Source organism: Stigmatopora argus, chromosome 17 (genome assembly GCF_051989625.1).
Source record: "Stigmatopora argus isolate UIUO_Sarg chromosome 17, RoL_Sarg_1.0, whole genome shotgun sequence".
In the NCBI taxonomy this organism is placed as follows: domain Eukaryota; kingdom Metazoa; phylum Chordata; class Actinopteri; order Syngnathiformes; family Syngnathidae; genus Stigmatopora; species Stigmatopora argus.
Window position 1 is genome coordinate 1,665,982 of NC_135403.1, and position 19,763 is coordinate 1,685,744.

Genomic DNA, 19,763 nt, shown 5'->3' on the forward strand with positions numbered 1-19,763 from the left:
TAAGCCCAAAACGTATGAAATGGAATAATGTCTACCCAGTTACAACGGCAGCAAAGGACAAGCCTAACTTTTCAACACATGTCGCGTTTAATCATTTTACCTGTTTAGTCCTCACAGGGCACGGTCCGGCACTGGGAGCGATAAATGTGACGTGGTGTGCCCACGTCCTAAAACAGACTGCACCCCTGATACCACGTTCTGACCTATGGTGGTGGTGCGGCCAAAACAAATTATACGACGCCTGCCAAAATGCAGCAGGACTTTGTGCCTTGGTCTCACTGCTATTACCAGTGTCTGTTTTTCCATCTACAGTAGAGGAGATACAATTGGCTGCACAGAAATCCGGTATGATGGCGGGCCCCTCGCGACGGCGTCGATCGGCATGGAGAGAGGGTGATCCGACATACATTGATGCGATTGGCATCCCCGGGGCGTACCAGATGAGAATAGGTTGGTTAATCAGATCGCAGCAGGTTGGGAGTCTATTTTTCTTTTAATTACTCCAAACAAAATGTTGATCGGATAAATTACCTGCATTACAATGTCCAAAAACTTGGAAACTATACTGAACAGGGATTTGTGGCGATATAGGAACAATTGGCAGCCACCAGTCTTATGGCGTTCCAGGATCGCATAGCAGTTGATATGCTGCTTGCGGAGCAAGGGGGCGTATGCAATGTTTGAAAATGTTGCACTCAACAACACGTCACCCGGTGGGTCCCTCACCCAGGCCATTAGTGGCCTGCAGACCCTCAACCGCAATATGACGAAGCATTCTGGAGTCGGAGAATTCCGCCTTGAAAAGCTGGTGGCATGTCCTTTTTATTTGGCCCAATTTGTTGCATTTTCCGTAGCCCTTTTTGCTACGATTTTGACATTATGTGGGTGTTGTATTATTCCCTGCTTAAGATCTTTGATAAGCCGACTTATAACCACTGCGATTGCCCCTACAAATTCTAAATTACATGAATTATATCCTCTACTGATCAAACATTCTGAGGGGAGCAGTGAATTTCAAGAGCATGGTAATTGCAAGGATGAATTGGGCGAAAATGATTTTGTTTTTTGCTTTTCAGACCAGCCGTGCCAGTGAGCGGGTAAAACTAAAGCCAACGGAAACGGACATTTCCTCCCCATTTCTATTTTTTGCCATAAAATGAATTAATGGAATAAAGCCGAAAGGAAGTTTTATTAAGGAGATCATGTGCAAATTTATAATATAGGGGGGAATGTTGGAGTAATCATTATTATAAATGTGGTTGCAATGCTTATTTAGGAATAGAAAGCCTTATTATAAACATGCTTACTATATTAATCAATATATTTGCTTATTAGGAATAGTAATGCTCATCCTGAATATGTAACAATATTAAACAATATATATATGTGTTGAACGCTGTGCTTTTATGTTAGAGTTATTGGCATTAATAAAAGCCATTTTAATGCATGCCTTGCTAAAGTAAGAACTGTGGTTCACATCGAGAGGACAGGGAATGGCCATGGGCAGGGAGAGGTCTCAAAACAATTGCTCTTGGGAACTGCGAACTGTTTTCGGCTTCGGAGGACTCAGGACAGGTGCTCTTGGGAACTGAGGACTGTTTACGGCTTCGGGAGGAGGACTCACAACAAGCGCTCTTGGGAACCAAGGACTGTTTCGGGAAGATTCGACAGGACGTACAATTGTTTTGATAACTGTGCAAAATTGTTGTGAGACTCTACGAATGTTTAGACTTCTGTGGGGCATGGCGTTAAAACCTTATGAATAAATTAGCGAAACGGACTTCGAGTTGTGAGAATGATCTTGGCCGGAGACGCGGATGGATGTATTCTCTCTTGCAAGAATTAAATGTAGATATGACTACAGATGCCTTTTTTATTGAAAGCTGAATACGGAAAAACCTAAGGATAAACCTACAATTGGATGAACCGAACACAAGGTTATCGATTCGATCCAATTGCGTAAGCAAGAAACAAAACAATTCCATATCAAGCAAACCTAGCGTCACAAATTAAAACAATATGCGAGTAATCCCGGAGGTTGACTGATAGCCATCCGCTGAACCAACAACAATTTAAGCGTCCTTCACAGATCTTCATTGCGAACTTGCATCTGGGGAAAGGGTTGAGGCGTATCTTCCAGTAATCAGTCCTCGGAGCAAGGACTCAGTGTATTGTTAAGTCATTGCGAACTTGTATCTCTAGCTGGAGCCAGCTGTCCTGGAGAGCGACCTTGGAGTAAGCGTTTGTCTTCGTTGAAAGCACATATGAATTCTAACTCTAACATAAAAGCAATTAACACATATATATATATATATATATTGTTTAATATATAGTTACACATTTAGGATGAGCATTACTATTCCTAATAAGCAAATATATTGATTAATATTGTAAGTATGTATATTATAAGGCTTTATATTCATTGCAAACACATTTATAATAATGATTACTCCAACATTCCCCCCTATATTACAAATTTGCACATGATCCCCCTAATAAAACTTCAAACACATTTATAATAATGATTACTCCAACATTCCCCCCTATATTATAAATTTGCACATGATCCCCCTAATAAAACTTCAAACACATTTATAATAATGATTACTCCAACAGCAGGGGATAAGATAATACCCACATATTGTCAAAGTATTAGCCAAAACAGCTATTGATATCACCTCGGTGAAGGCTAATTTTTTACATTTGCCGAAGGCCTGATCCCACCAGTCTGCCAGAAGGTGGACCGTTCCACTCCAGAGTGCCTCTTCGTTTCCGGTTCAGGGTCTGCAGGCCTTCAACGGCCCAGGTTAGGGACCCATTGGGGGACGTGTTGTTGAGTGCAACATTTTCAAACATTGCATACGCCCCCTGCTCCCTCAAGAGCACATCAACCATCAGAAGCATATCAAGCACTTTGCGGTCCTGGAAAGTCATGAGACTGGTGGCTGCCAGCTGTTCCTTCATTGCAAATCCATTTTTTTGGACATTGTAATGGATGTTGTTCATCCTATTCATATTTTTATTTGGCTTAACCCAAAGAAAAATAGACTCCTGCTGCAATTTGGCAAACGAACCCATAAGTCGGATAGCCATCCCTCGATGAGGCTCAACGTCGTCGAGAGAGGCCAGTCGCCGCACCGAAATTCCGAGCTGCCAATTGTATCTCCTCCACTCTAAAACAGATACTGGTAAAAACAATGAAACCAAAGCACATAGTCCTGTTTCTTTTTTTACAGGAGTTATATAATTTATTTGCCCCACTTCACCACCATAAGCCAAAACGTGGAATCAGTGAGATCGTTTGTCTTGGACAATGGGCACACTATGTCTCATCTATTGCACCCAGATTCAGACCATGCCCTGTAAGGTTCAAACAGGTAAAGTTAGCACAGTGGAAAAAATGACTTGTCATTCACTGCTTCTGTAACAGGATAGACACAGTTTCAATATTTTTCGTTTTTACAAGCAGGACACTTTTTTCTTTTGTAAAAACACTTTCCCCAAAGGATGGTGATTGAGGGAAATGTTATATCCGATCGCATTTTCCCTCATCTGGTCGTTTGTTTTAACCTTTTGTAAGAAGGTTTAGTCTCAATTGAAACGTTTGAACCATTGAAACCATATGGAGACAATAAAACCAATATACAAAGTTCTTTCCAATTAATATTGGAGTGTTTGCATTTTATTGGGTCAGAAAGTTTATCTTACCCGTCTCCTCAAACGTTTCAACTGAGGGTACCTTCCTACAATGCAAAAGGTGGCTCCACATCCCCTTCTCGGCGTGCTAGTGCTTCTTTATACTGCAGGTTGAGCACCACCGTTGGTCCAGTCCGTTTCCTGTTGAGAAGCACAGTCTCCTTCTGCTAACCCAATTTGAATGTGTTTCCTTAAAGATTTTTCCAGTTTCAATCGTGCAGTGAATAATGGCGATTTGCATGGTCTACTAAATAGGATTTCCTTATGTTGTTGTCCTGTTGAACTCGTTATGTAGGCAGTGATTTCATAATGACATATGGAACCTTCTGTCCATCCAGCCAACAATTTTGTTAACACAATTTGGGTGCCATTATCACTATAAATCTTTGGAATTTCAAATTGTGCACTGATATGCTGAGCACAGGTTAAGCATGCTCTGCCACCAACTTAACCCTATAAATTGTGTAGTGGCACCGTACAGAGGCCACTACCCCCCTGTCGAGACAAAGGACTTCCCATGACTCAAGCTAGCTTTGTTAAAAGCAGCTCACCCAAGTAAGCTGAGGTAACAATTTGTTTTTGTTTTTACCTCAGTGATCCCAAATTTCACATTTCGCAGAGCAGATTATTTGTTTCTCCACGTTAAGTTTCAAATGTGGAGTATTGCTGCTGCATTCCTGTCAAAAATTTCATTTGGTGAATTTTTTTGTTCTTTCTTTTTGTTTTTGTTATTGTACTAACCTGCCGCCGCCATCCCCGAAAGGCTTATTGGCGATTTCAGAAATCAATATCAAATTTCCAAATCCTTTTTCACCTTGATATTTGATTGATAGATTATATCTTGGTGGCTAGCCAATCAAAAACACAAAAAGACAGACCATCATCCACGCTCACACTCATAATCAGGGGAATTTAGAGTGTTCAACCAGTCATCCATAATTTTGGTTTGTTGGAGTAAACTGGAGTACCTGGAGAAAACCAACGAATTCTCGAGGACACCAGGAATACTCCACACTGGAAGGTCTGGATCCACCCCGCTTCCATTAGTAGATCCTCGAACCGCAAGGTTGACGCGTTAATTACTAGTCTTTCAATATGGGTCGTTTACCCATACATCAGTGGCCCGTAAATTTTCATCACAGGTGTAAACCAGCATCCCCAGTGGGGCTTCTTGGTAGTTCACCCCCTTTGCTGCCCTATCAGCAATAATTATTCCAGAAGGAACTAGGCAATTAATGTATAATATTCGCGTGCCACACATCTACAAATAGAAATTTGTTTTGGAAGCTCAGTTGCCACCGTTCGTCACCCTAGTCAGCCAGGATGAGCGACTGCCATGCGAGTGGATCTGATTAACTCTTTGTTTGCCAATAATGCAATGACGGAAAAGTTGTGACACATTGAAACACACACCCCCACTCAAGTATATTATTACTGACCAACAGCCCCTTCTTGACGAGTGCTGTGGTGTTTGCTGCCCAAGTGAGATCAGCGGTGACATGAACCCCCAAGAATTTGAAAGTGCATTCGATCTTAACATTCGCTGTTGACATACAGTGGGGGCAGGAGCGGCGTTGTTCCATCAGAAGTCCAGGATGAGTTCTCTGGTTTTGGAAGCCTTGAGCGCCAAATTGTTGAGAGTTAATTTTCCCCCCTGTTTTTAGCATTTGTATGCTTATTCATTCATTAAAATCCTAAATTATGCACCAGCACTTACCGCTCGTTTGCCTACTTCCTGCTCCTGGGTTCCACTCCAAACCGCAGCCGAGGCGAATTCATACAAGTAGGCCATCTCGTTCCCCCTCTGTGATCATCCCCACCACCGTTGTATCATCTGCAAATTTCACAATAATGTTCTCAGGGTGCATGGGTCTGCAGTCGTGTGTAGAGGGAGTAAAGTAGTGGACTCAGCACACAGCCTTGGGGCGAGCCAGTGCTGAGCGTGCAAGCGGATGAAAGTTGGCGACCCAGCTAAATGTGCTGGGGTGGGTTGACCAGAAAGCCCTTAATCCAGGAGCAGGTGGGAGGTGGGAGCCCCAGGTAGGCCAATTTAGGGATAAGAATGTCCAGTATGATGGTCCTAAAGGTTGAGCTGTAGTGATGAGCATTCTGACATACCGTATTTACTCGCATATAAGCCACATTTGTCGGACATACAAATGATGACTGAATCGAGGGTAAGGCTTATATGCCCATAAAAAGATGATATGCACAAAACTGCAAGGTGACAAAGACGAAACACAATAATGCAGGACAATGTAGCTGATATTCACATTTATTTAGAAATTGAGAAACAATAAACAGATAAATCAACTATTGCAGTAATATGAACCATCGAAAAAAAACGAGATATTTTGACAGAAGCAATTTGGCCGCCACAACATCTTAAACTTCTTGTAAAAAACTTGTAATTTCTGTCTTTAAAGAGCATCAGGTTCTCATCAAGATTATTTCTTTTTTCAAATTGAATAATTTGATATTTTGCATTTACAAAGACAGGCATATTATTTTCCTTATGACAATGCCCCTAATAATGTGCTTTTGATTCATACAGTATCTCAGAAATACCACTTGTGATGATTTTTCTTAAGATTTTCCCTTCAAAGTAACACATTTGTACTTCCTATTAAAACCATGAAAATGGAGGTGAAAATTGTGAATCAGGGGGCGGCTTATACGCGCGGGCGGCTTCTATGCAAGTAAATATGGCACATTTTCGGTGGATCTATTCGGCCGATATGCAAACTGATGTGGGTCGTCGATGAGGGGAAGACCGGCTTTGATGAGTTTCAGTACCAGTTTTTCATAGCACTTTTTGATGATTGGTGTGAGAGAGCTACTAGGTGGTAGTTGCCCAGATTGTTTGCTGGTGACTTCTTGGGTAGTGGGTTGATGGTGGCCACTTTTAGGCAGACTGGAATGGTGGCTTGTTCTAGTAACAGATTGAAAATGTTTGTGAAGACCGCTGCTAGTTGGTCAGCACATGCCTTGAGCACTTTCCCTGATATTCCATCTGGTCCTGTGACTTACTGTCACTTTTTGTTGGGGTTTTGGGTGGATGTGTGCGTGTTTTCCCTTGTTTGTGCTGTCCGGGTTATAGTGTGCTTTTCGCCTCTTGTATCTCTCCTTGCTTCCCTTTCCTCTCGTGGCCAGTTGTGTGTATTTTGTGATTAGTCCCTGTCCGTGTATTTAAGCGTGAGTTTCTTGTTGCATAGTGTGGGAGTATTACCTTGTGTCTCGTATTTCGTGTGGTCTCGGTTCACATAAGTCATGTTTTTGCCCCTTTGTCGGTCTGCGTTCTCCCCCGTTTATTTGAGACTTTTGTCCCAGTTTTTGTATCGTTAACTCATATTAAAATTCTGAGGTGTGCACCAGCACTTTCACCGCTTTTTTCTCTGCTTCTCGCATCCGGGGTTCTATTCTCCCTTCGCACCCGAGGCAGATCATGACAGAATACTCCCACCAAACCATGAACCCAGTGATGTGAGCCTCAAGTTCCCTTTTTGATTTTTCACAGGATGCGCCCTGGTGTGAGCTCTATGTGGACCCCTTCTCCCCGAACGCTTCCCTGGACAACGAGTTGGACAACCCCTACTGGGGTTCGCATTTGGCCGTATACCGTGGTCCTCCAAGTGGTGGTCTGCGGGGAAGGACGGATAGCCGGTATGCCAGCCGGCTGGCCCTCGCTATGTCGCCGAAGAGGGTGGCTGGACCGTGCCTCCCACTCAACGGCAGTGGGGGGGGAAGGAAGTGGTGGACCGCAGAGAACTTCGACGGCCACGCATGGGACTTCGTTGACCAAGCGTGGGGCTCCGACGGCCATTCTGAAGTGTGGCATGAGGACAACGGCCATTTAAAAACGTGGGACAAGGATGACGGCCTCGTGCAGGTACCTGCTCCGACTAGCCGTCCCTGCATGCCCACCCTAGCACCCCACTCTTGTGCGCCCGCCCCGGCGCCGCGCTTCTATGTGCCCGTCCCGGCGCCCCGCTTTTGTGGGCCCATCCCGGCACTCCGCTTTTGTGGGCCCATCCCGGCACTCCGCTTTTGTGGGCCCATCCCGGCACTCCGCTTTTGTGCGCCCGACAACGCCGATTCTATTGGTGAGGATCCCGACGGCGGCATTCCTTTTGGAAAGGGGCCCGACGGCGGTGATCCTTTTGGTGGGGGCCCCGACGGCGGATAGCTCTTCGGCGATGACTTGGAGGCCGAGGGTGAAGACCATCTCGGTGACGTCAATGACGAGGCCGAGGGTGGAGACCCTCGCGACGACGACGGCAACAACGAATCCAAGGGCAACTCTGGGGGCGATCAGCCTTCAGACTGTGATATGGACTGTGCTTTTCACCTCTTGTGTCCCTCCTGGCTTCCCTTTCCTCTTGTGGCCAGCTGCCGGTCAAGGCATCCAGCAAAATTGCCTCTGTTTTGGGTGAGTTGCTCCACCACTTCGCCGTCACATCTCCATGGACTGTCCAGGGCAAGACGCATCGCTACTGCCTCGCGGCACTGCCTGGGCGATCCCCTGATGGGCCAGCTCGCAGCATCTTGGCGGCCCAGTCGGGACGACCCCCTGAAGGCCTAGCTCACCGCATCTTCGCGGGCCAGCCGAGACGACCCCCTGAAGGGCCCCATAATAATAGATGGAATGGTTGGTTTGAGGCGTCACTTCTCCCGGCACTTTTGTCCAGCTCCAGATTTCCAGCGGCATTGAAGCGTTGCTCCTTCTGCTGCGTATTGTTCACAGCTAATCCCATGTGTATGACAGCGTAGGCATGGCTGAATGGTTCCAAAAACGAAGTAGCAGACAGAAGCCAGGCTAACAGAACAAAGAAAGTTGTAAAATCATTAAAGTAAAAAGTATAAAGTACAAAGTAAAGTAAAAATTAATGTATTAAGAAATATAAAAATGTAATAAAAAAGATAGAAAGGCTGTAAAGCACGAAAAACAAATAAGAGTGGACAGAGCTACTGCCACCGGCTGCTGCCTGACGGTGCCATCTTGGAAAAAAAAACTGAACCACTTATCCTCACAAAGATTGTGGGGGGTGCTGGAGCCTATCCCAGCTAATTATGGGCACCAGGAGAGGGTCACGCTGAATCGGTGAACAGCCAACATCAAGGCAGATAACCATTCACACTCATACCAAAAGGCAATTGTGTTCAACCAGCCTACCATGCATGTTTTTGGAATGTGGGAGGAAACCAGAGTACCTGGAGAAATTCCATGCAAGCCCCGGGAGAATATGGAACCTCCACACAGTGAGGACCGACCTGGGATTGAATCCACGACCCCAGAACTGTGAGACCGACATGCTAATTACTCAGTTATAATCTTGGTAGCCGATCATTCAGTGAATCACGCTTTAATGCAGAATAGGATTACAGACGCTCCCCTACTTACGAACATTCAACTTACGAACAACGGTACATACGAACATGTCTGCAAATTGCGTTTAAGTTCAAAAATGTTCGCAAGTCCAATTTTGTATTTCGCCTTTTTTGGAGTAGTACTTCTTTCCGCCGCTAATACCGACGCCTGGCGCTGTGAGAGCTCAGCTCACCCAGCATCTACCTTCTTCGTTGCAATGCGGAAGTGCGTGAATGTATCTCCAGTGTGCAAAGAACCTTTTTCATTTGTATCATTAAATATCTCATGCATCCAATATTGAATATGGTTGGTAAAAAGCTAAAGGCTTCTATTGAGGGAGTTGCAAGGAAGAGGCAAGCCATTTCATTTGAAACGAGTGGCAATAATAACGAAGCTTGATGCGCGTGAGAGTGGTGAGCGTTTCACGGGCATTGAATCGTTCGACCGTCAGTACCATTTATAAACAGAAAGATCGAGCAGCAGGACCCAAATATTGAACGTTGCACAAAGTTTGCAAATCAATTGAATGATGCCATACAGTGCTACCGCATCATTTATGATGAAAAAAAGAAGAAAACTGCAATTGTCATTAGGTCGCTTCTTTTGGCCAGTTTCTAATACATAAATCTCTCTCTCTCTCTACAGTACTGTACATATTCTCTCCATTTTATTAAAAAAAATTTTTCTTCAGTACAAACCAATGCGTGTTACTTATACAAGCCTTAAACATACAAATGCACTTATATAAACCTTCAATATACTTATATCGGCCTAAAACATAAATTATAATACAAAATATAGCACTGAATCAACTTACAAACAAATTCAACTTATGAACAATCGCTCGGAACCAATTGATTTCGTAAGTAGGGGAGCGTCTGTATATCAATTTCGTTTGAATTATATTTATTGTCACATATCTACTTAATGTTTTTACAGACCTGGCACAATATAAAAATTATGCAATCAATCAAATACAAATTATTTAAATATTTCTTTAGACCACAGTTTGCGGCTTGATTAAAAAGTATTTCTACAACTTTGACTCTAGAGGGCAGCGTAACATATTGTCCCGGTACAGACTGCCAAACTTTTATAACCTGAAGTAGAATTGCCAAACGCTACATCCTTTTTTGGTATGGTGCTTTTCCTTTTCACGGTTGGCGCTGCTAGGGTTGAAAATACTTTAACTCCCGTTAACGAGCAACGGTAAGCTTTGCGAAAACCTAATAGCGCTTTTCGATACATTGCACTTCCGTGGTTGTTGCTAATCGTCTTTTTGTATGTGAATGTGAGCGGTCGGATTTTAAAAAATGTGTCTTTGTTTTTCACCATCAGATATGTCGAAGTCAGTGAAGAAAATAGTGGATGAGAGCCGTGACAAGAACCTGTCAGAAGTAGAAATGTGCGAAAGAGGCATTTCAAACTTGTTGGATATACCCGGATTGTGTAAGGATACCCAACTTTTTTTCTTCTCCACGGATCCATCAAATGTCAATGTAACAGAAGGAACATTTATTATTATATATTTTTAACATTCGAATGCTCTATTGAAGTTGGGAGGGGCACGTTTGGATTTAAAGGGAATGCTCTTGATAGTTTTATTTCTCAAAATTGTGGTTAAAACCATTTTAAGCATTCAAACATTATGCACGGATTTAAGCATTAACACGGTGGTTCCATATAAACAAAAATGATTTTAAAAAACTAACTAATTTAAAACATACATATTGTACACTGTAGGATGTTCTTTTCTTTGTTCTGAAAGATCTGGTGAGACAAGTGTCAACAAAAATATAGGCAAGGCATTATTGAAGCTTCCATGACCAGTTATCTTTAATAACCAGAGAAAAGGCAAGACTGTCGTCCTTCTGACTCCATTTTAAAAGCCTTCATTATCTCTGCCCAAAGTGGGCGTTAATTTGAATACAAGTGGGTCAGTTTCAGCTACAATGAAATATGGCTGGTTTGAAATCAAATATTACAGTAATACCTTGATACGAGCTTAATATGTTCCGGGACCGAGCTCGTATATCAATTTACTCGTGTCTCAAATCAAGGTTTCCCATAGAAAAAATAAATACAAATTCATTCATTCACATTCTCCCAGTCCTCTTCTGGATCACCCAAATGCTCTCTAGGGAATCACAGATGGGCCTGGATGTGTACTGGCTTCAGCAGTCCCTGGCAGCGCATTGTTTTAGTGATAGTAGCCTTGGTTACTGTGGTCCCAGCTCTCTGTAGGTCAGGGGTCTCAAACTCAATTTACCTGGGGGCCGCTAGAGGCCGAGTCTGGGTGAGACTGGGCCGCATCAGGATTTCCACAAGAAATGCGCTGATAAAACATTCCAACATTATCAAATATCTTTATTTTTTAACAAAAAATAATGAATTAAATAAATTAACTTAAAGATGAATAAAAAATCAATCAATCAGTAATACAAAAATAAAATAATAATAATGAGCATACAGTAGATATACACTGGCTGCCTAAGTAGAGAAAATGAATTATTTTTATTCCGTTTCAAATGTCTGTATTAACAGCTTTAACCTTTAACTTTCTGAACTTGAATGGAACATTGAACATGAAATATTCTGAACATGGCTTCTCTTGCCTACTCCTTGCTGCTAGAGACCTGGCAGCGCTTCTTCTCACATAGCTGAGTTACATTTGGCTTGAGGGAGGAAGCAGTGGAGACCCTCAGTAGAGCTTGAGGATGCTCATCAGTAAGTCTGGACCTGTACTTGGACTTATTGAAGTTCAAGGTGAAGAGCTTCTCACACAAGTATGTGCTCCCAAAAAGGCACATGGTCCGCTTGAACATTCGGGAAAGTTCAGGGAAGCTGGGGGTCAACTCTCTCAAAAATTGCCCAAGCTTGTCTGCTTCTCCACTCACCTCCCTGAACTTGGCTTTGAGTGCAGAGTTGCACTGCAGGTCAATGAGCTCCATTTGAAGCTCAGGAGGGGCATCTTGCCCATCAAAGGAGAAGGGGTCCGAAAAAATTTGAAATGTAGCTTTGTGTGTCTTGAAGTCTGCAAATCTGTGATCAAATTCCTCCTATAGCTTCGAAATGGCCTCAACATACTTCTCACCACTGAATGGTGTGCCTGCATCCACGAGAGCCTTGCATGCTGGGAAATGGCAAAGGTTTGTCTGAGAGAGCTGGGCTTTCCATAACACAAGTTTAGTGCAGAATGCTCTCATGTCATAGGCAGCACTGACAAGTTGCCCCTGGCCTTGTAGCTTCTTGTTCAGTACATTAAGCTCATGTGTGATATCAACAAGAAAAGCCAAGTCCATGAGCCATTTGGGATCACTTAGCACAGGAACAGCAACCCCGTCTATCTCCATGAAGTCTTTTACTTCTGCTCTCAACTCAAAAAATCTCTTCAACACGTTTCCCCTGCTGAGCCAACGTACCTCAGTGAAGTAGAGCACATCCCCATATTCTGACTCCATTTCCTCTAAAAAAGCACAGAACCTTCTGTGCTTTAAGCCCCTGGATCTGATTTGGTTGATGCATTTCACAACGACAGACATCACATTGTCAAACTTTAGGCATCTGCTGCAAAGGGCCTGCTGATGGATAATGCAGTGCAGAGCTATGGCCTCCTCCACACCCTCCTCTTCCATTTTTTTTGAACAAGTGCTACCAGTCCATTCTTCCTCCCTGTCATTGATGGGGCTCCATCGGTTGTTATTCCAACAAAGCTCTTCCATGGCAAACCGGCATTCTTAATGGCATCACACAGCTGGTGAAATATTTCCTTAGCGGTGGTCTGGCCATGCATTGGAATTACTGTGAGCAACTCCTCCATTACTTTAAAATTGTCATCAACACCACGGACATGTATTGCGAGCTGGGCAGTGTCTGTGATGTCTGGGGTCTCATCAAGAGCCACTGAATATACACTGAAACATTGTGCTTTCTCACACAGTTGATCATAAATGTCACTTGACAGGTGAGAAATGCGCTCTGGCACGGTGTTGCCAGAAAGGCTGATGTGGTTGAACAGACTTTTCTTTTCTGGACAGACAATATGTGCAGCCTGTAATATGCACTTTTTGATAAATTCACCTTCTGTGAATGGCTTTCCTGCTTTAGCAATCAACTCACAAACGGCGTAGCTAGCTTCGACTGCTGCGTTACTGTCTTTGGTAGCCTTCTTGAAGAAATCCTGTTGCCTCAGAAGACATGTTTTAAGACTGGCAACCTGGTTGGCTCTCTCATCTCCCTGGTATTTTTCATACTCCTCAGCATGTCTCGTAATATAATGACGTTTCAAATTGTATTCCTTGTGCACCGCAACTTTTTCAGTGCAAATGAGACACGTTGGGGTGCCCCTGTGTTCAACAAAGAAATATTGCACTCCCCACTTTTCTTCAAACTGTCTGTGCTCATCACCGACCTTTCTCTTCACGGCAGGCTTTGAAAGAGACATCTCTGGGGCTCTGTAATATGTTTTTCCACTTGGAATGAGACTCGGGTTGATCTTTCACTTTCAGTCGCGCAGGTTTGTGGCGCATGCGCACTTTCGCTCTCCATTTCTCCGTTTCACTCGCGGAGATGGCTACACTGACACAGGCTGGATCATGGATCATAGCGCCTCATTCAGTTCTATGCTGAGGGCAGCGGAGGAGTGTGTGCGCCGAGCGGAGTGATCGGCTTCACGGCTTCTCTTCCGCCCAGCTGATTGGAGGAATGAATAAGTGAGCGAGGCACTGGACAGCCCGGCCGATGTCCCGCCCCCCAGAGCCGTATATCTCACCGTGATTGGTTCATTCAGCTCCGAACACAACATGTGTCATTCATACCAATCTTGCGGGCCGCACGAACATTAATATTTCATTTTAAGACGGGGGCCGCAAATTATCGTCCCGAGGGCCGCAGTTGGCCCGTGGGCCGTGAGTTTGAGACCCCTGCTGTAGGTCATTCACTAAGGTTCCCCTGTGTGGTTCTGGGATTTTTGCTCACCGGTCTTGTTAGTGTTTTGATGCCACGGGGTGAGATCTTGCATGGAGCCCCAGATCGAGGGAGCTTATCAGTGGTCTTGTATGTCTTTCGTTTTCTAAAAAATGCTCCCACAGTTGATTTCTTTACACCAAGCGTTTCACTTACTGGAGATTCAGTCTTCCCAGCCTGGTGCAGGTCTAAAATTGTGTCTCTGGTGTCCATCGACAGCTCTTTGGTCTTAGCCATAGTGGAGTTTGGAGTGTGAGAGACTGAGCTTGTGGACAGGTGTCTTTTATACCGATAATGAGTTAAAACAGATGCTATTGATACAGGTAACGAGTGGACACCTCATTAGAAGAAGTTATACCTCTTTGACAGCCAGAAATCTTGCTTGTTTGTAGGTGACCAAATACTTATTTTTCACTCTAATTTGCAAATCAATTCTTTAAAAATCAAACTGATTTTTTCCACATTCTGTCTCTCATGGTTGAGGTTTACCCATGTTGACAATTACAGCCTTCTGTAATCTTTTCAAGTAGGTTAACTTGCACAATTGGTGGTTGACTAAATTCTTATTTGCCCCATATATATATATATATATATATATATATACACGCACACACACACACACACACATATACAGTGGTACCTCGTCATACGACCGCTCGTCATACAAAATTCTCGTCTTACGGCGGAAATTTCGATCGAATAATTCGCCCGTCATGCGATCAAAATTTCGTGATGCGACCAAGCCAGGTCTTTTTTGCATATCTTTCGTGTATAACAATATTTACGAGCACGGAACGATTAATTCAGACGAGTTCCTCCTAGGACCAGGAAATGCACAACGCGCATGCAAAAAGAGGGCTTTCTGGGTAATGAAGTATACTCCTGCACACAACACCCATAGGCAATGGCAACCTTTCTCAGAATAAAACTTCATTACCCACAATCAATACGTGGGAAGCTCAGCTATGTCATTTCCTGTTATTCTTTCTAAGAAAAGAAGGTCCCGCGAACGTTCCTTAAAGACTATTTCTCGTTGGCAAGTGGTCGTGCGTTATCCTATTGTGAGGACATTTGTGTGCATCATTTTGGGAATATTTTGAAGGCAATACAACAGCAAACAGTCCATCGATAGCGAACGTGAGGGTGGAGGCGTGGCAAACTGCCAACCCGGAAAATGAAGGTAACAAAAGATTACAACAAAATTAGAATTCAGTTTTGTGTAAAGTTACATTAAACATATGTTTGAGTGTCTGCATATATTAATCCAAGTTAATTTAAATTTGTTTGTTCCGTTTACGAGTGCGTTGTCGTGGAAAAAAGACGAACCCCACGCCCCCAAACGTCTGTCTCCCGTCGGCGAAATCTGCCCAATTTTAGTTAGATTAAACACATTTTATTACTATTAAACCACTAATTATGTGTTACTTTGTTAATAGATGGCGAATTAGAAGAAATAAAACATTTTTTCCTATCCAATATCCTGTTTTTGGTGTTTTTTCAGAGGGCTGGAACGAATTAATTTGTTTTCCATTCATTTCAACGGAAAACGTCCGCTCGAGTTACGAGAATCTCGTCATACGAGCTCAGTTCCGGAACGGATTAAGCTCGTATCTCGAGGTACCACTGTATACGAAAATATGTATGTAGATCTTTACACATATATACGTATATATGTATGTATATATACACATACGTATATGTTTGTGTGTATATATACACACATAAATATGTATATATACATATATACTTGCTTGCTTGCTATCAGTTGAGCAACCCGAAAGCTGGCCCGAACAGATGACCGTTTCAGCTGATCTTTGCGTACAAATATATTCTGCTGAGCAAACAGTCCTTTTTTTCGCTTTGAGAGTTTGTCTCAATTGCCCTTGCAAGATATCATACTTGTCTTTGTGACGGGTTTCATAGTTTTGCCGCAGATTGTATTCTTTGAATACCGCCGCCGCCTCTTGACAGATGAGACAGACAGACTTTTTTTGCATTTAACAAAAAAAGTGTTAAAAAGTTTGTCCACTGTAGATTAAATTTTTTTATGGTCGGCCTCGTGCTTGTAGCTTCATTAACAACAAATATATGTCGATGTATAGGAGGATTTATGGTTTATGTAAACAGTTTGAAATGTTATTTGTTTAAAAATTATTCATGTCCTTTTTCTTTTTAGTCACTTTGTGCAACATAACTCAATTGGTGCTGAGTCACAACAAGCTCACAGGTGAGACATCTTGTAAAGTGAGATTTTGTTACATTTTATTTACTTTCATTTATTGTTTTGGTTATTTTCACTTGTGCAAATCTAATTGGATTGGATGGGATAACTTTATTCATCCCGTATTCGGGAAATTTCATTGTCACAGTAGCAAGAGGGTGAGAATGCAGATACAGGAAAGGCATACTTACACATAGTTACAAGTTAGACAATACAGTCGCAAAGGCCGCAGAACAACAAAGCAAAAACCACAAAGTGCAAAGCAAAGTATATGGGATCATTAAGAATCATTAAGTCAAATCATTAAGACAGAAATTACAGTAATTCCTCGAAGATCGCGGAAAATGTGATACTAAAATGAAAGACTTTCCTCTTTATTCATTTATGAAAGTAACTACCGTATTTTCACGACTTAAAAGTCACTAAAAGACACTTAAAAGTCTTAAATTTTCTCCAAAATAGACAGGGTGCCTTATAATCCAGTGCGCTTTATTTATGGACCAATACTAAAATTGTTACCACGATAAAATTAAATAAATCAGTCGATAGGGTACACCGTCCTCTACAGCTCTCACAAATACGGCAAACAGCCCCCGACTCTACTATTTTCCCTGTAGAAAAAGTACTGCGCAGTGACTGCTGGGATATATAGTTCTTTTGTCAATACACCCAGTATGACGGCGAGCACACTAATTTGGTGCTCGCGTCATTCCGGCTGGATTTACAAAAGAACTCCTGTCGCTAGCTACTAGCTAGCTACTATTTGCGAATGGATTGTGGCCTGGTCATCGACATCAACACAGCTTTATGAACGGTGGCAGGCAGCGTCGGGCTAGTTACGCTAGCTACTATTCGCGAATGGATTGTGGCTACCTGCACGAACGTATAAAACTCAGCGTTTTCGATGACTCATTTGGACAATCGTTCAATTCGGACACAGAAAATTAGGACTTTGATGGATTTGTGGGTGATGATGACATGAGCACATTGTAAAATGGCTAAATAAAGTACAAAAAGAAATTGTAATATTCAACAATTTTAAAGCAATTTTAAGGGTGCGGCTTATACATGCAGGTGGCTTATATACACAAGTAAATACGGTATGTATTATTAAGGCTCACGAAACCACCAGTCTTTTGTTTTTAAACAAACCCTATCATTCCCGGCGTTGTTCTAAAGGAAGTAGGCATACTTAGCACTGTTAAGTCTTATTAATAATGTACCTCCTCGGAATAAGCGCAAAATGGATAGCAATTTGGATGAAACGTTTAAGAAATCCAGACACTTGCTTCTTATTCGACTTATAACTATGCCTTTTCTTGCTACTGTCACAATAAAATTTCCCAAATACGGGATGAATAAAGTTATCCAATCCAATCCAAAATATCCCATGGTGATGCCGTCTTCAAAAGGACCGACATTTGCACATTGCACAACATGCATGTGGGATTTCAGCGTGACACATGGTGGAATACCTGACAGTAAAACACACGTAGAAGGACACAAAAATAAACTCATTTTCATTATGTTGTGCTTTTTCAATAGTTTGCAAAAACAATATTTCAATTATTGTAAAAACATGATAACAGTTTGATTTGAATTGTCCTACTTTTTTTTTACATTTTAAATCGATTTTGCAAGAAATCGCATTTATCCCGGAAATATTCCGGAAATGGGAGGTTGGCCGCTCTGGAAACCATGAATATGGAGGAGAAAATTGTGAATCAGCGGACGGCTTATTCGCGAGAAATTGTAAAATTCAACAATTTTAAGGTTGCGGCTTATACGTTAAGGCGGCTCATATCGAGTAAATATGGTACTTTTAAAGGTCCAAATGTTTTTCATTCCATTTCAAGCTGTGTCTTCTCAACAAACACTCTCATCTTACAAAATTCCAAATTTGGTCCTGTTTTTGTCCGCCCCTGGTTTAATTCACCTAAAATGAAATATAACTTCTATATAATATACCTTAGTTTTTATCTTTTTTCGTTTCGTTTTTTTTTTTTTTTGGAAAAAATATATTAAAGTCAAAAGCCTTTATTGTCATTATACAACACCTGACAATAAAGTATTTGTTTTTAATTCTCTATGATTAATCTGCACAAAAGTGTTACAATTTGGCCTAACAGAGAAAAATGCTGAATCTATGGAAGTTTACATCACAGGTCATTTTTTTTCTTTACGAGTGTCATATTTTAAACTATGTCACAGTTGGGTCGTCAAAAATAAATTAGGAGCATAACCTCCAATATAAATGTCCAAAAGGAGCACATTTTAATGAGCAGAGCAGATGTTTCACCTGAGGCAATTGTCAATGTGAGACCGGTGAGCATGGCCCGAAGAAAATAGAAACCATTGAAACGTCTGCTCATTAAAATTTGCTCCTTGTGATAGGGCTTGAGTGTGATTTTCTTCTTTTCAGTGTGCAATCCCGGCGCATACAATACGTCACTAAAAATGCTTTAAGAGATTCATGATATTCATATTAGATTTTTAAGATTACTTTTGACAAATGGGCTGACAGTAATACATTTGATAACAAGAGCTGTCCCAACATCATTGATGACGTAAATGTGTCTGCAAAACCTACAGTTGACATCTGATGGCGTGAATGCATCACCATTAAATCAGCTGACAGTGTTTGCACTGCTAAAATAGGCTTGAAGAGAGAGAGAAAGGCACAAATGCTGATTATGTTGGGGCCATTCCCTAGCAGTTTTCCACCCAATGTACAATATTTACAATCTTCTAAAAAGCAATTGGTTGTCAGTCAGGGTGCTGTTTGGACTTTATTGTATTTTTTCTTTTTATTGATTTTTTTTTAATCATTAATATTTTAACAGCTTCTTACCCCTTCTGTGTTTCTATTTGAATTCTACTGGTGTGTTATGTTAAATTTGCCCTTAATCAAAGTGATTTGGCAAAAATCAGTGAGATGTGACTGTTCATTCAGAGAGAGAGGGAGAGACCTCTTCAGCGATTGCACGCTTGAACTGGGGGGCTTTTTTGTGTTATTACACGGTGTTGTGGAAACATTTTAATGGCTTAATAGTTTATTTTATTGCATACGTATTTCATACAACATTGGTATACTTTTATCATTTTTAAAGGGTTTATAGTGGCTAGTATTAAAGATTGTGGAATGAATTATACTAATTCAATATAAAATGCTGCTTTATTTACCCAAAATCCAAGTTACAAAACAAGTTCTGGAACCAATTAATTTCGTAAGTAAAGGTATCACTGTATTCTGATTTGGGGTATACTGTAATTCTAATTGAACTCCTTTAAAAACGTAGAATAGACTTGTCTGCGAGACTTGAAATGTTCACGTTGTTTTCTCTCTTTCAGTGGTTCCTGCTAACATCGCTGAGCTAAAAAATTTGGAGGTTCTTAATATGTTCAACAACCAAATTGAAGAGCTACCAACTCAAATTAGCACTCTCCAGAAGTTGAAACACCTTAATCTTGGGTATACCACGCAAGTTTCACCCTCAATATAACTTTTTTTTA

At 41.8% G+C, this 19,763-nt stretch overlaps 1 protein-coding gene across 1 annotated transcript in view; it reads left to right on the forward strand.

The window, feature by feature from the left end:
- Positions 1-10,126: 10,126 nt before the first annotated feature.
- rsu1 (Ras suppressor protein 1) overlaps positions 10,127-19,763 on the forward strand; it is a 56,173-nt gene continuing 46,536 nt past the window's right edge. Inside the window, exons 1-4 of the mRNA XM_077623844.1 lie at positions 10,127-10,273; positions 10,403-10,513; positions 16,206-16,256; positions 19,602-19,722. Coding sequence (XP_077479970.1) covers positions 10,405-10,513; positions 16,206-16,256; positions 19,602-19,722 — 281 coding nt within the window. The 5' untranslated portion in view covers positions 10,127-10,273; positions 10,403-10,404. The remainder of the gene's footprint in view (positions 10,274-10,402; positions 10,514-16,205; positions 16,257-19,601; positions 19,723-19,763) is intronic.